A 15,387-nucleotide genomic window follows, 5' to 3' on the forward strand; every position below is an offset into this window, starting at 1 on the left:
ATTTCAATAATCCTTCACAGCACTCTTTCAAAACCCATCCACGTCTTATTCCACTCTGGCTGATAAAGCCAGGACAGGGGCTGCTTCACCTTTTTGCAGAGGTAGAAAGTAAGTCTTGTAAGGTACTGAGCTCCCCATCACTGGGGGTATTCCAGAAAAGGGTGGGTGAAAGAGACGAACATTCGGATCTCAGAGGCCCTTGCGCTGGCCCCCTCTGCCTGGTTCACTGCCCGAGCCCACCCTGCAGGCTGAGCCTTGGCCCCTCTGCTGTTTGTGTGGAGAAGCGGGGTAACTCACGCGAGCAAGGAGGGAAGAAAGGGCTCCAATTTCAAGTCTCTCCTCGTTCTCCTGGCTTCTCCCGGCAGCAGCCGAGGATGGGGGAGGGAGGGGAGCAGTGTCGTTGCTCTTTTAGGAAAACGGTAATTTTAATTAAGAGGCAGACAAACGAGCGCTCTGCAGATTGTCTCAGAGCAAAGTTATTAAAAAGCCATCAAGGCGGCGGCAGCCACAGTGGCAAGGAGAGCTGCCTCCCCCAGCTGCCCACCTAGATTGTGGCTGAATAGCAGTTCAGAGAACTGGAGAAGGGCTGGAGGACATGGGACCTGAAAATAGCCCCTCTCCTAAGAAGGTAGGGCAACACCCAGACAGGACCCAGGTGCAGCCTGCCCAACCCTGGGCAGTAGGTGGGGATGCAAAGGGTACCTGCAATTAGGCAGCCCCTGCTGTGGGCCAAGTCTGGGCCCATCACTTCTTTTTCTTTACTCTTCTCAACAATGCTGCCTGGGAGGTGTTCTTGTACCACTTTATAGGCACAAACACTGAGGCTCAGAGAGGGAAAGTGGCTCGTCCAGGTTCACACACTTAGGAAATGGCTGAAGTGGGGGTTTGAACCCAGGGCAGGCTGACTCTCAAGTCCAATGCTCCAGGCTGCTGGTCCTGGGCCCAGATTTGGGGGCAGGGATGGCTTCCCCCGCCCATACACCCTCCTCCAGCTGGGCTCTTTGATGTCCTCTGAAGCAGCCTCAGGAGCAACCTAATAATGTAATGTTACCCTTAGTCATCAAGGTCACCAGGGACTTGGAGGCCAAGTAACTGCTTGCTTGGCAGGGTCACATTATGAGGGGACACTCCACAGGGACATAAAGTTATAAAAGAGCTGCCAGCAGGGGGAGCAGGGGCAGATAGACAGAGGACAGGCCCCCACAGCCAAGAAATCTTCCAACTCTTCAACCTCTACTTGCTCAAGCAAAGCATCCAGGAACCTATCTGCCTTGGTTGCTGTTAGACTCTGAGCCTAGTCCAGTGCCTGGCACAGGGAAAGTGTTCAATAAATCTTCTCCCCCTCCACCCCCAAGACAGAGTCTTGCTCTGTTACCTAGGCTGGAGTGCAGTGGCACAATCTCAGCTCACAGCAACCTCTGCTTCCTGGATTCAAGCAATTCTCCTGCCTCAGCTTCCTGAGTAGCTGGGATTACAGGTGCCCGCCACCACACCAGGCTAATTTTTGTATTTTTAGTAGAGACAGGGTTTCACCATGTTGGCCAGGCCGGTCTCGAACTCCTGACCTCGTGACCCGCCCGCCTCGGCCTCCCAAAGCGCTGGGATTACAGGCGTGAGCCACCACGCCTGGCCTTCAGTAAGTCTTTATTGAATAAATGGATAAATGGATGAACAAGCAAACAATTGAATAAATGAAACGAGATCACAAGTTTGCATGTGACTGTAAGCTAAACAAAATGGTCCCATCTTCTCCCATCCCCCACCCTCTGGGCATCGCTGGAACATGGACATCCTCCCATAAGAGGTGCCCCTTGCTCCTGATCCCTCTCCGCAGACCACAAGCCCCCTCGGCAGAGGATTCCCGCCTCTTCTTTTCACCCCAGCCCCAGCTTACATGGTGGCTTTGCAGCCTGCACACACATGTACATGCACGCGTGCTTGTACACGCACACTCACTGACATGCACACACGTGCACATACAGACATGTTCTCTACCAGCCAAAGTGCCCTCCCCAGAGTCAGGTATCTGCTGCCCCCTCCCCTGGCAAAGGCTGGGCCCACCAGGGATAGCCCCCTCCCCATTTCTGGCCCTCCAGGCTGGGGAGGAGCATCTGACTACAGAGAGCTGGCGGGAGGGGGAATCATGGGGGGCCTCCCTCCTCCTGGCTTACTAACCTGGAGACTTTAAACAGAGGGAACAGAGTCCTGGAGGCTTCCCTCCCGCCGCACGCTGGAGCCCTGGGTGAGGGACAGGAAAGGAGGAAAGTCGTGAATGAATGCCCAGAAAGGCCCGGCTGCAGCAGAGGAGCTGGAGAGAGGAGGGGTCGGGGCAGGGGCTCCCAAAGTGGGCCGGGGTAGGGGCAGGGCCATGGGCCATGGGCCATGAGGTTGGGGGAGGTGAAGCAGGTACAGAGCAAGGCAGAGCCTTAGGAGCTCTCCCTTTGGGGCCCCCCAGGGCAGACAGGATAGAGATTGGGTGTCATAGGAAGAGCAGGGACTGAGGGGGTAGAGACACTGGTGCGAGACAGACAGGGGGACGAACAGCAGGACAACACAGAAAACATGGGGTCCCCAGAACTGGGTTCCCAGGACAGACAGCCAACAAGCCACGCCTGGTTCTCCTCCCAGAAACAGGGGGAGATGCTTTACTGGGGTGCTCAACCTAGACCCCAAATGATAGCCCGCCTGCCTCCCTCATGCAAGGTTATGCCATTCTGGAAGGTTGATGGCTTCAGGGTCAGAAAGGCTTGCCATAATTGTCCCGGTGACAACCCTCTCCCCAGCCTAAGAGACCCCTATCTGCTCCACTCCCCACTAACCCTGAGATAGCCCCGCTTCCCCTGCCTGCGTTAGAGACAGGCATTTCCCACCCAAAAGGCACTCATAGGTTCACACTGTGCCAGGAGCACAGACCTGCCTGAAGTCCTTCACTTAGCTACTGCCTCCACGCCCCCAACCCTCAACCTGCCACGGCAGGTCCCCTGCAGCTGTCCACCATGCCCCACCCTGCAGGGAAGTTCTTTCTAAACCTACTCCACCTCCCTCATGCTGCAATACTGATTAGCCTTTTACCCTGGGGCATGCAGCAGTAAGACCTTTCTTGCCTGGAGACACTGTGGCCCACACCCACTCAGGCACAGCCCTCCCTTGGCTGGCTCAGACCCATCCATACCCACAACACGTCTGGCTACAAGTATTCTCAGAGCCCCCTGCCAATCTCATGGTTCCAATTTTCCCACCGATTACCTAAAACGTCGACATCCCAGGGAGAAACAGCTGTTGGGACACGGACTGGGAGAAAATATTAAGAATGCTCACTAATGTGTCTAGCCCCAGAGGGCTTCCTGGATGAGGCAGTGGGAGGCACAGAAGTGAAGGCTCAGGAGCTCCAGCTTCCTTCTTACTACCAGCCCTTAGTGGCAGCTCCAGGGGCCCAGCCCCAGACAGGCTGAGTTGAGGATCTGGGTCTTAGAAAAATCTAAAGAGGTTTCTTATGTATGCCCTTTCCTCAGTGGAGGGTGGACCCTATTCAATCATTCAGTCAGACACAGGAAGAGGAGGAAGATAAAGATGTGACTATTTATTGAATGTCTACTATGTGCCAGGAACTCTGCCTAAATTACCTCATATAATCCTACTACCCACTCTGTGAGGAAGCCACTGTTATGCCCTCGATCTACAGGGACGGAAACTGAGCTTCAGAGAGTGAAGCAACTTGCCCCAAACCACACAGCGAATGACTGTCAGGGCTGCAATTGCAGCCCAGAGCTGTCTGACTGCAGACCCTGAGCTCTTGACCCAGGAGCTAAACTGTCTCCTATCCACCCTCCCCAGTCGTTGGCTGTCTTCCTTTTGGTGGCCTCTGGGAAGTTCTGCCTAAAGTCTAACCTCTTTCTATTGGATGCTCCAGCAGAAATTATCTCCTATGGGCAGCAAGGTAGAAGAGAAGATTTCTCTTCTGTCTCTGTCCCGTCCTAAGAGTGGGAGGCAGACTGTTCTAACCCAAGGCTGCCAGTGGACCAGGATTGCGGTGAGCCATCAGGTTGAGGAGACAGGCGGGTCCGGGATTTCCTGAGCTTCATCTTTAGGTGACATCTGCCTCTCTAAGAGCCCCTTCCTGCCCCTCCCACTTCCAGGAGAGAAGAAGCTCCAGGAAGCCCCGCACAAGCCCCTTCTCGTTTTACCAACCAGAAGTTCTCATAGTGCCCAGGTAGAAGAGAGCCCAGAAGTTCTGGGGTGGACAAAGTGAGAGTCTGCGGCAGTCCCCACAGCCCTCGCCTTTCCACAGAGCCCTAACTTTCCATGTATAAGGGGGCTGGGGACAAGAATGGGGAACTCATCAGGCCAGCCTGGTCACTGGGTGGGGTGGAATAGGCAGGGGACAGCCCAAGAGAGAAGACAGCAAGGCCCATCCCAAGGGCTTCAAGGAGCCATGGAAGGCCTTCCCAACAAGCTGGAGTCGTTCATTCTTCCCATAAGAAGCAGAGGCTGGTGCCTGGAGTGATGTCTGCTCCGTATGCAATTATCATGCATCCTAGGGGTGAGGGGAGACTGCAGAACACGTGCCCTGGCGATCTCCCCAGCTCTGCACAAACAGAAACAGCTAGGCTCTTTCTGCGGGGTCTCTGGGTCTGGGGTCTCTCTATAAGCTGAGTCTGGGGGCCCCTCTGTAGGTCCCTGGGTCTGGGGTCTCCAGCATGCTCTGCCAGCTGGAATGGAAAAGAAGCCAGTGCCCTGGAATGTGTGTATTTGCAGAGGTGAGAAAACCCAACTCCCTTCCAGTCTTGGTTTACTCCATACCAGGACATGCAGGCAACCGAGGCAGGTGGCCGAGGCTACCGGGAGCCAGGATAAGGCTGTGGGGGAGCTGAGCCACCAGCTTGAAGTGCCTTGTGGAAGAAAACCCGAACTGGATTATTGTCCCCGAATGGAATGGAGTGTGGCACAGCCAGTTCTGCTGGGGTGGGAGGAAAACAGTGAGTTTAGAATTCAGAGGACAGCTGAATCCTCTAGCCACTCCCTTCTCCATCCCCTGGGCTGGGAGGGCAGATGTAGGCAAGGTGTGCCTTCGGAACAGGAGGGGTGCTGTCTGTAAGGCATGAGTGTGTGTGTGTGTGTGTACATGTGTACATGTGTATGTATTCCAATATTCTCTTGGGCCAAATCTCCATTTTTTTTTCTTAGCTGAAGCTGGGAAACAGTCTTCCCACCCTCCATGTGGCAAAGCAATATTATCCAAGGGAGAGGAGGTAGAGAGAGCCTGGGAGCACTGGAAGGGAGCTTGAAGGTCCTCTAGTCCCACCCTCTTTTCTTATACCAAGGACACTGAAGACCAGAGAGGGCAACTAAATTGCCGAGGTCACACAGCAGTAGGGGAGACAGGCAAGTTGACTCCAGCCCAACGCTTGTTCTTTACAACTTACCTCTTTGCCCTAAGGAACAGAGGAGCAGCTTCTCTCTGTCTCCTCCTCTTCTCCCTCTCCCGCAGCACTGGATCCCTCTCCAGCAGGGCCCCCTGCACTCTGGCAACCACACCAGCCACACTCCTCAGGATGCCCAAAGGTCATGTGAAAGGTCATGCTGAGCAGTCCCCTGCCCCTAGGTCCAACACTAGTCTACGGGTGCTCACAGACCACTGTCATTGAGGTGAAAGATGCAAAAATACCACCAGAGGCTCCCATCCTGGAGTGGCCACATGCTGGGAGGTTTATCTTCCTATCTAACCTTGATTCCTCCTACTACAGCGTGGGCCTGCTTCCTCTCAAGCTGTCCTATGCAGAGATGGAGGCAGGGGGAGAAAAGCAGGTTTCCAGCCTCCACACCCTTCTGTTTGCCCACCCCCAGCAGACAGGATGAGGGCAGGGTGTCCCTGGGTGGCTGGGCCCCAAGCCCAGTGCATGCGTGGGGCCCGAAGGGTGGGATGAGGGAGCAGCAGCCTGGGTATGGGGGAAACAGCTTTTCTAGGAATTGCCCCTCCAAGTCCTCATCCTCTGCAAAATCCTAACTAAGTCTCAGGCTTAGACTTCTCTAAGGATTATTATCTTCTCTGGGTTCAGAGATGTCTGTCACCTATCCCATCATAATTGATTGTTTATTATCCCAACAATAAATTGATTGTTTATTATATGTCCGGCACTGCGGGATGTTTTCATCTGTTGTTTCATTTAATCTTCACAAAAATTCCAGGATCAGAAACGAATCTGTCCCCTGGGATGGTCCTTCCTTAAGACTAAGTCTAACCTTGATCTCTCCTGCTGCATTTCCCCTGGCCCGGTCCTCCTTGGTGGCATTTTTGTTCCTGTCTTCAGAGACTCTTCTCATGACTCAGTGACCTACATGATCTTCTCCAGGCTATCAACCTTTACCCAGCCCTGCCCCAGGAGTGGGGAGATATGTAAGTAAAAGGAACCAAGGCATGCAAGGAGGCTCTGGGGGAGGTCCCCAAGAGGTCAGGTGGGGCTGCTGGAGGTAGGGGCAGGACTAGGGTGGCAGGTTCTCCTCCCTCATAATGTCCATGACGCCTGGAGGGGGTCTGGGCCCCACCTTCTGTGTGGTAGCTAAGAGGGCCCAGAGAGGCAATGAATGACCTAGTCCTTCTCAGTAACCATCTCTGAGGCTCAGGTTTCAGCACACACATCCCTAGAGCCCAGGCGAATGGGCAAAAGTAGGCAGGGGCACAAGGGCAGGACTTGCCATGGGTTGAGCCTGGGAGGTGAAGCCAGAGGAGGAGCTCTGACACCTGGCTAAGCTCCCGGCAGAGGGCTAGCAGGCCCTGGGAGGGTGCACAGCCTCAAGCCCCTCTGCCTGCTGCAGGGTCAGGCCTCCGTGGGGTTTTGCACCCCCTATTCTAGCCACAGGCAACTTTGGTGAATTCACCCACCACATGGCCTCTCTGTTTTGACCTTTTGCAGCAGGAGTGCTGAGGGCAGGGGTCTCCTCCACTACAGTCATCCCCCCACCCTGCCCCCAGCATGGCTGGAACATAGGGGCCAGACTCACCTCCCCAGGGAATGTTCAGGCCCAGCTTTCACCCCTCTGGGAAATCGGAGCAGCAAAAGCATGGGCCAATGGGCAAGGGGAGTTGGAATGGTGGGTGGGACTCTGGGCCGGGTGTGGGCGGCACCCTCCCCCTTCAAGCAGGCACCATTAATATATGCAAAGCATATGCAAATCACCCAGAAGAGAGACACAACACCGATGGAATGTCACAAGAGACCTTGGAGATCAGCCAGCCCACGCCCCCTCATTTCACAGGTGAGGAAAGAGGCCCGCGCTGGGAAGGGACTTGCTCAAGGTCACGCAGACATCTGGGCACTGAGGAAGGATAAGAATGAGCTCTCTCGACTTAGTGCAGTGCTTTTTCCACCAGGGTCTTGTCTTTCTGCTGGGGGGTTTACAACATGGCAAAGGGGCCCCAGGGAGCGGATGGGGCTCCAGGCAGGCCCATCAGAGACATGGGTGGGAGATGGAGCCGAGAGGCTTCCTGGATGCCTCCCTTACCGCCTCTGCACCTGGAGACGGTCTGGTGGGTGTGAGGGGCAGTGCAAGGGCAGCATAGCACCTGGGGGGCCAATGGGTGGAGGGGTGGGAGGCCGGAGGTAGGCAAGGAGAAATCCGAGGGGCAGGGGAGAAGAGCAGGGAACCTGGGGTATTTGAGGCAGGGGAGGAAGAGCCCAATGTCAGGGCAAGGTGCCCGCTGTGGTGTGGGGAGGGGGATGGCGCCCTCAACACACACACACACACACACACACACACACACACATCCCTAAGTGCTCAGCAGCCCTTCCTGGACTCTGACAATTATGGCACCTGACAGACCATAATAGTTAACCCAGGCCCATCCCTTCTGAGGCCACTTCCCCGCCCCCAACTTGGCTTCTCAACCTTCCAGACAGTCCTCGAAAGCAGGGCCAGAGCTGGGGAAAGGAAGGGGCGGCAGACAATGGGAGGGGCGGTCAGAGGGAGGAAGGGGGAGGCAGAAGAAGAGACAGGGAGACAGGGTTAGAGAGAGAGACAGCAGGAAGGGCAGCACAGGAGAAATTGAGGGGCAGGGAGCGGCAGGGGAGGAATGGGGAGACGGAATGGCACACAGGAGAGATGGGGGAGGGGCGAAGACTGAGGGCATCCAGGGGAGCACTCTGGAGCCCAGGTATCGGGTAGAGGAACCCTGACCCTGAGGTTCTAGGCTGCTTGGCAGGAGTTAGGGACCATGCCCCTGCCCCTCTGCCCACCTCCCCAGAAACTCCCCTGGTTGCCAGGAACTCAGTCCTCCCTCCTTCACTGCCTCCCTCCCTTCCTCCCTCGGGGCAGGCACTGCTTCCCAGCCAAATCCGAAGCCTTCATCTCCGCTTCTCAGAGCTTGGAATGAAAGAAGGGGAAGCGAGTACAGCCCTCAAACCCGCTGACGGCCAGATTTTTATTATCTTTGCTCGAATGGGCCCTAGGAAGCCAATGAGGTATTCTTCAAAGAGCATCTGAGTGCCTCATTGAAGCCTGCACCTGCACCTGCACCAGCCCACCCACAGCAGGCAGCCAGGACTTGGGGGGCACAACCCGTCCCCCAACCCCCCACAAGTCCTAGAGTCCAGAGCCTCGGCTACCAGGAGCCTTACCCTCAGCAGCTTGTATCCAAGCAGGGGTCCCTAGGTCAAGAAACCAGGCTTAAAGCTAGACTTAAGTCTGCTGGGCCTCTGAGGCAGTCTCTGTCCCTCTCTGGGCCTCAAGGACATAAATGAAGGAAGAAAACAGATCTCCTTGCCAGGGCTTGGAGGAGATAAATGCTTGGGATTCCTCGAAAGAGCAGCTTTTATGGCACGCCCTGGATCCTTCCCCTGAACTCCCTGCCTGCCCAACACCCACAGGCCCCTTTGCAGAAGCGCCCCCCACCACATCTGCCTCTTCATGTGCCCGGGCCGCTACCCAGTGTGACAGACGCCATGAACTGTTCTTCTTTGAGCCCCAAACTCAGCTCCCTCCGTTCCAATCCTCAACACTGTCTCCCTTCTTTCCCCAAAACCTAACCTGGGGTGGGGGTGGGGGCTCAACAAACTGGGTACTTCAAAGAGCCCAGCCCCCTCCCTCCCAAGCACTTCCAGGGCTGGGGTTTTGGCAGAGAATGCCAAGGTTGGCATGGGCAGACGGCAGCCATGCCACCCCCACCCTCTAGCTCTGACCACACTGTCGATGCCCACAGCCAAAGAAGGAATCAATGGTTCTAATTAAACCCTTTTTCCAGGGTGGGTCCCTGGCGAGAGAGGGAAGAGGGAGAGAGACAGGGAAGAGGGAGAGAGAGAGAAAGAGAGAGACACAGAGAGAGCGAGAGCGCATCAGAGAGGCCCTGCATCCCAGCGCCCAACCCAGTACTCTGCACATCTTTAAGATGCCAGGAACCCAGCAGGGATCAGGCCACGAAGACCCCAGACCCTCTGCATTAGGCAAGGAGGCAAGTAGAGGGGCAGGGGAAAGCCTAAGGTGGGGGTAGCTCTTTGAGAGGCTCATTCTAGCGACCCTTCCCCTAGTGGAGTATCCCCCTCCACTCAGCACTCCCCAAGGACCACAGTTGCCTTTTGCAGATAGAGCTCCAGGGCACAGAGAATGGGAGCCAGAAGGGGGATTTGTGCCTCCATCCCAGCCCTGAGGGTCATCACAGAGAACCAGCCATCGTGGAAAGGGCGGAAGGAGCAAGAATTGTTGTGGGGGGGACTGGACAAAGACCCTCTTGTCCCCAAGGCAGGATGGCAGGAAGCCAGGGCAAAGCCTTTGCACTTGCTGCCAATGGTGCCTGGGTGCCAGGCAGTCTGGGTGGGGATGGCAGGGTGGGGGGTAGTGGTGGTGGATCTTATTATTGGAATCCCTCCCCTTATGCCCAGAGCCCTCACCCCATCCCTTGCTTCTACCCCAGACTACTAGCTAAGTCTCAGTCCCCAGCAACTCTCAGCTTGCTTGGAGAACTCCTTCCTGTGTGAATGTTCCTTCCCGTGTCCCTGACACCTGTACAGAGTGGCCCATCACCAACCAGAACCAGCAAAACCCCTCAAATGCACCATAGCTGCTCCCCACATACAACCACACCAGAAACCACCACCATCATAGCTGCCACCAGTGGTGACAGCCTCACAATCTCCATCAAATGCATCATCAATTTTTTAAAGACCAACAAGAGGGAAAGGGACGGGAATAAGATAAACTGAGGCACAGAATTAGACAGCAAAGCAGTTGGCTCAAGGTCACGCAGACCAAGATACCAAGAGTCGGGAAGAAGGTATCCTGACGACCCCCAAAAAGTGCTCAAACCCCACCCAAAGGAACATTCAGGCCCACAAACCTGGAAGTCTGATCAGCTTCCCTCACTCCCAAGCCTCACCTGTTTCTCCCTTCCCCAAAACAGACAGCAGATCCTCCATCTCCTTTTGAAAGGCTGCTGCCAGAAACCCCCAACCCCAGCTCGGGGAGCCCACTTTCCTTAAAGTTGGGGTGCTGCAGGACCTCCTTGTCCCACAACATTTGAGGAGAGGGGCTGGGAAGATTCCCCTCCTTGCACACTTCCCCGCGCCTGCTCACCTGGCTCCCCTCGGCCCCCAGGGTCCCTCGGTCCAGCCTCCTCCCTGGGAGAGCGGGCTCTGCCCTCCGCCGTCCTCTCCCACCAGGCCAGGGCAAAGCGCCGGAGGCACTGCCAGGGCTGCATGGGGAGGCGTGGGGCTGGGGGGCGCGCACCAGCAGCCTCACACGCCCCGCCGGGCCCTGACAGCCGAGCTGCGGAGGCACCCGGCCTGTCCCCTCTGCTTCCACCAGCATCCTGCTGCCCCCACCGACAGGACTCGGAGCTGGCCCGGGAGCTTCTGACGTAGCAGGGGGGTGCGTGGGAGGGGAGGGTGGGCCACGGTGGTGCGTCCCCTTCCCAGCCCCACCCTCCACCCCTCAGCCGCCTGCAGTCCCTATCTTCTCACTCACCCTAGATGCCCTCCCCAGCTGGGGGCGCCCTCCCCTGCCCTCTGGCCTCTGCGGGGGGAGGGGTTAAGATTAAATGGCCCCTCCCTAAACCCCTCCCTCTCGTGGCCCTCCCTACTCGCTGGTAGAGCGGGGAGCTGGTCCCCAGTTTCTGCAACTGCTGCTGAGGCTCAGAGGTCTCCAGGGCTAGGGCCTCGAGGTGCGGGGAGCTGGGGTGTGTGGAATACGGGCTTGTATCCTGGCAACGCGGCCAACCCCAGAACTCACTCATCCCCTTCCGTCCCTGGGGGCTGGCGCAAAGGGCCCACCACCACCATCCTAGCCCGTGCACCCCATTCTGGGAGCTGAGGGAGGGAGGCCTTTGATGCACCCCTCACTTCTCCATTCTCTTCCCCTCCCCCTGCATCCTCCTCTTCCCTCACCTCGGATGGACGCTCCCCTCCCCCTACCCTGCTCAACATCCATCCCCCTTCTTCTTCTCCTCCCCCCTCCCCCCTCCATACAAGCCCCTTTACAGTTGAACCCCTCTGGCCCCCACCCCGGGGCGTCGTGAGGCCCTCCCCACCCTGCCCCCTTCTCCGGTCCCAGCACTCCTCTCGCCTGGGTCCTTCTCCCAAGCCCAGCGCACAGCGGTCCCCTGCCCCCCACACACCTGCACCCCAGCATCCCTCGCCCCGCCGGCCACCGCCTCCCCGGCCCGGCCGCCGCCCCCGCCCCCGGCCGAGGGGGAAAACACACAAAGAAAACAGAAATACCTTCCACTTAAGCATGGAGGCACATTAGGGAGGAGAGAGACAGGGACATGCCTTGGGACGGAGCGTTCCCCATCGGGCGGGGGCGCGGGGGGCGGGGGCCCCGGGCCGGCCTGCCTGGCGCTCGCCCTCTCGCCGCCTCGCGGGCTCCTCGCTCGGCCCCAGCCCCGGGGCGCGGTGCCAGGCGGGCGGGCCGGGGGCGCGGGCCCCGCCGGGGTGGACCAGCTGGGAGGGCGCCGGCGGCCGGGCGTGTGGGTGCGCGCGCGCGCGGGCGTGTCACCGAGTGTGCGAGTGCGAGTGTGTATGTGTGTGTGTGAGTGTGTGTGCGCGCGCGCGGGCCGGCGCGGGTGTGTCACTGCGGGCGGGCGCGCGCGCGACGCGGGCGCGCGCGTGTGGCCGGAACGTACAAAGGGCCGCCCGGGGCGGAGGAGGCGGGGGAGGGGAGGGGGCACTGCGCCTTCTCGCTCCCTCCAGCAGCACGGCGGGATCCCGCAGCGCGCGGCCGGGGCCGGGCGCGAGGCACGCTCAGTCTCCTCCCCGCGCCACCTGCTTCTCCCACCCCAAGTAGTGTTCGCACCACGATGAAGACAAATACGTTGACCAGGGACCGGGAACACTTGGAGGGTGGAGGACTCCTGGGTCTCCAAGCCTGGGCGCGCCTAGGGATGGAAAGGCTCTCGGGGCTGGGTGGGGAGGCGGGGCGGCGAGACTGGGGGCTCCCTTCAGCCAAGGTGACCTCGGAAACCAACAGCCGCCCCATTCCGGGAGCGCCTAGATCCTCCTCTGCTTCTGCCGCGCGACCCCTCACCCCACCGCGCCTAGAAGCGGCTCAGTCAGAGGGTCTGGGCTCCCCGGCGCCCCCTGCTGGGCCGCCTCCTGGCCCCGGCTCCGGGTTGCGGCCCCTCCTGCAGGCGTGCGCGGGAACTGCAGGCGCGCGTGCTAGCAGGGAAGTGGTCTGCGCCCCTCCGGCCAGTGAGACCCCATGGCAGGACGCTCCAGCGACGGTCCCTGCTCACGCCTCGCTTGGCGGCGCCACTGCCGCCTCTACCGCCGCCGGCAGAGCACTAGCTCGGCTCCACCCTGCTGTCCCCCGCCCCTCCGCGTCCCACCTTCGTTGGCCTACCTGTTGGCTCCGCAGACTTCTCCAGCGCTGACCCAGACCCAGACCCAGGCCCGCACAGACACCTCGTGCTCCAGCGGCCCCCTCCCTCCCTCGCTCCGATGCTCTGACCAGTCCCTTCTCTCTCAAGCTTTCTTGGGGAGGAGAAGGTGGGCTGAGTCCCCTGTCCCTTTTATTTACTTCTGGCGTTTCCAAAAGCAGTTTAGGTGAGCAAGAGAGGGAACAGAGTACTTCTATTCACTATGGACCATCAGGCAGAGTGGCAGGCAGGCAGAGAGCCCAGGAGAGGAGACCCCACCCCAAGTGGCCCAAATGACAAACCGGTTTCCCCACTTCCTGGTCTACCCAGTTGCAACCTTAATCTGGGCTCTCCCAATTTCCTGTCCACCCCCCCGGCCTACCCCTGAGCCAACTACATGCCCAGCTAGGGACAAGGTCCCAGATTCCTCTTAGAGATCAATAACCAATTGCAGTAACTCAGATGCCAGGGCCAGGACCAGAGGAGAGGCCCTTCCCAGCTCCAGCGGCACAGATCAGGAAGACAGCCAAGAGCTGTGTCCTTGGACACACAGTCTGGGCACACGACCCCAGCGGCCGGCACCCTGACTTCTTCCCTCCTGGGCCAACTGCCTCTCCCTCTGCCAACTGGATGGTGCCCATCTTTTGGCCTCTGAGAGCACAGTGGGCATCCATCCAGCGCCCTGCCTGGCTGCCTGCCCAGGATGGGCATGGGAGGCAGCAGGCTCTGTGTGGGGGAGGCTGAGGGGAGGCAGGGGTAGCTTCCCCTCAGCACATGGACACCACCTCCCAGGCGGCTGGGAGCCCAGAGCTCTGGCACACGTCGCTCCTCCATTCAGACTCCCCACCCACCCACTGCACAGGACTCCTGCCCTTCACCTCCCCCCAACTCAGATTCCCCGCAAGGAACAAGATTTCTTCCCTCCCTCACTTTGTGCCTAAGGGGAAGAAAATCAGCAGGTGCTCTACCCATAATTTAACCCTTTCAACAGCCTGACAGAAGTGAGCATTTTCAACCCCCTATCGGAGAGATACAGCCAATTGCCCAATGTAAGAGCAGCAAAATTGAAATTCAAACCCACATCTGCCTTACGCCAAAGCTCCCCGCCTGTCTTCTATCACCATCATCTCATAACTCTGTGGGCCGCCACAGCAGGGACAACCCCTGGGACACAAAGTCTCATAACCATACAGTTGTTAGAAGAGAACTGGGATCAGGAATGTGGCTGAGAGTTAAGATGTATAGCCATGCCATAATCGGGAAGGAGACAGGGATCTGGTCCTGTTGTGGGGAGAGTGACCTGAGGCATTACCTCTAGTTGACCATTGAAAAGATGCTTGTGCCATCGAGTGGAGATTTGCCTGCCCAACCCCACTGGCTTGGGGTGGAGTGGGAAATGTTCTGTGATGCAGCCCCCAGGGATTGGGAGCAGTTCCAAAGATGTCAGCAGAATGAAACATCCATTTTTACCCACCCTAAGGTGAGCTCGCTCATCATGAAGGCCACCTCCATAGTGAGGCGCTTAAATCAGATATATGTAATATTTTTAATTTGTATAGCTCACCTTTTAATGATGAATCCTTAGCATTTCTGATCATCCTCACAGCTGTCAGCTCATTTGATACCCTTATCCCCTCTCCTCCCCAAAGATGCTTTGTCCACACCCACCCCACCCAGCTGACTCCATGGGTCCCCCAGAGGGGTGAGAAGGGATACAGCTCCCTGAATAGAACCCAAGGTCCCAAGGCTGAAAGTGGAGCCACAGAACATATGGCCTGGCACCATCACCCCTCATTGACCCCAAGAAAAATAGGTGGCTTTCCCTCCTCCCACCAGGTCTCAAAAGGAGGGGTTCCTGGTGGAGAGAGAAGGCTGGGGACACCATCTCCACTGATCAGGGCGAAAGCAACACAGGTATTACTTCAGCTGAGAGACGAGAATTGCTCCTGTAAGCTGGCATGGTGCCCAGGCACAACCAATTTGCCAGCTGCCTCCACCTGAGATGCCTCAGGTGCCACCCCGCCCCCGCTCTCATTCCTCAACAGGTAACTTCCCTCTGGTCCCCCTCCCCTGTGCCTCTGGCAGTGTATTTGGTTGGGAGAGGGCAGCTGGCATGTTTGGGGCTTGGAACAGCAGATCCTAACCACTCACCTTGCCTCCCCAAACATCCCACACAGTCCTCACCTGTTCCTGGGAGTCTGCAAGAGACAGGTTATGGGGGTGCACCCCAGAGGAGAGAATTCTCAGCCTTGCCTCTCCTTCCCCAAGATGCAATAGGAACAGGGATTGCATCTGGAGAAACATCTGGGCAAGTAAAGGGAGGTGGGCCTTGGGATGGGCAGAGAGGGGTGTCTGGGCCTCTAGGAGAAGGTACAGGGTGATGTGGAAATAATGGCTGGGACACCCCAAACTGCTCACTCTGCTGTTTTGGAGCACCCCCAGCGCAGTATCCTTGAGAAAGCCCCCGGTCCATGGGGCTGTTGTCTGGCCAGGCATTTCAGGAGACCCCAAGGAACCATCCACATTCCACTAAGGGGGGCCTGCAGACA

At 58.0% G+C, this 15,387-nt stretch overlaps 1 protein-coding gene across 1 annotated transcript in view; it reads right to left on the reverse strand.

Annotated features, from left to right (window-relative positions):
- SRCIN1 (SRC kinase signaling inhibitor 1) overlaps window positions 1-10,792 on the reverse strand; it is a 72,758-nt gene extending 61,966 nt beyond the window's left edge. Inside the window, exon 1 of the mRNA XM_050762358.1 lies at window positions 10,561-10,792. Within this exon, the coding sequence (XP_050618315.1) occupies window positions 10,561-10,684 (124 nt within the window). The 5' untranslated portion in view covers window positions 10,685-10,792. The remainder of the gene's footprint in view (window positions 1-10,560) is intronic.
- Between the last annotated feature and the right edge of the window lie 4,595 nt (window positions 10,793-15,387).

This window comes from Macaca thibetana, chromosome 16 (genome assembly GCF_024542745.1).
Source record: "Macaca thibetana thibetana isolate TM-01 chromosome 16, ASM2454274v1, whole genome shotgun sequence".
In the NCBI taxonomy this organism is placed as follows: Eukaryota; Metazoa; Chordata; class Mammalia; order Primates; family Cercopithecidae; genus Macaca; species Macaca thibetana.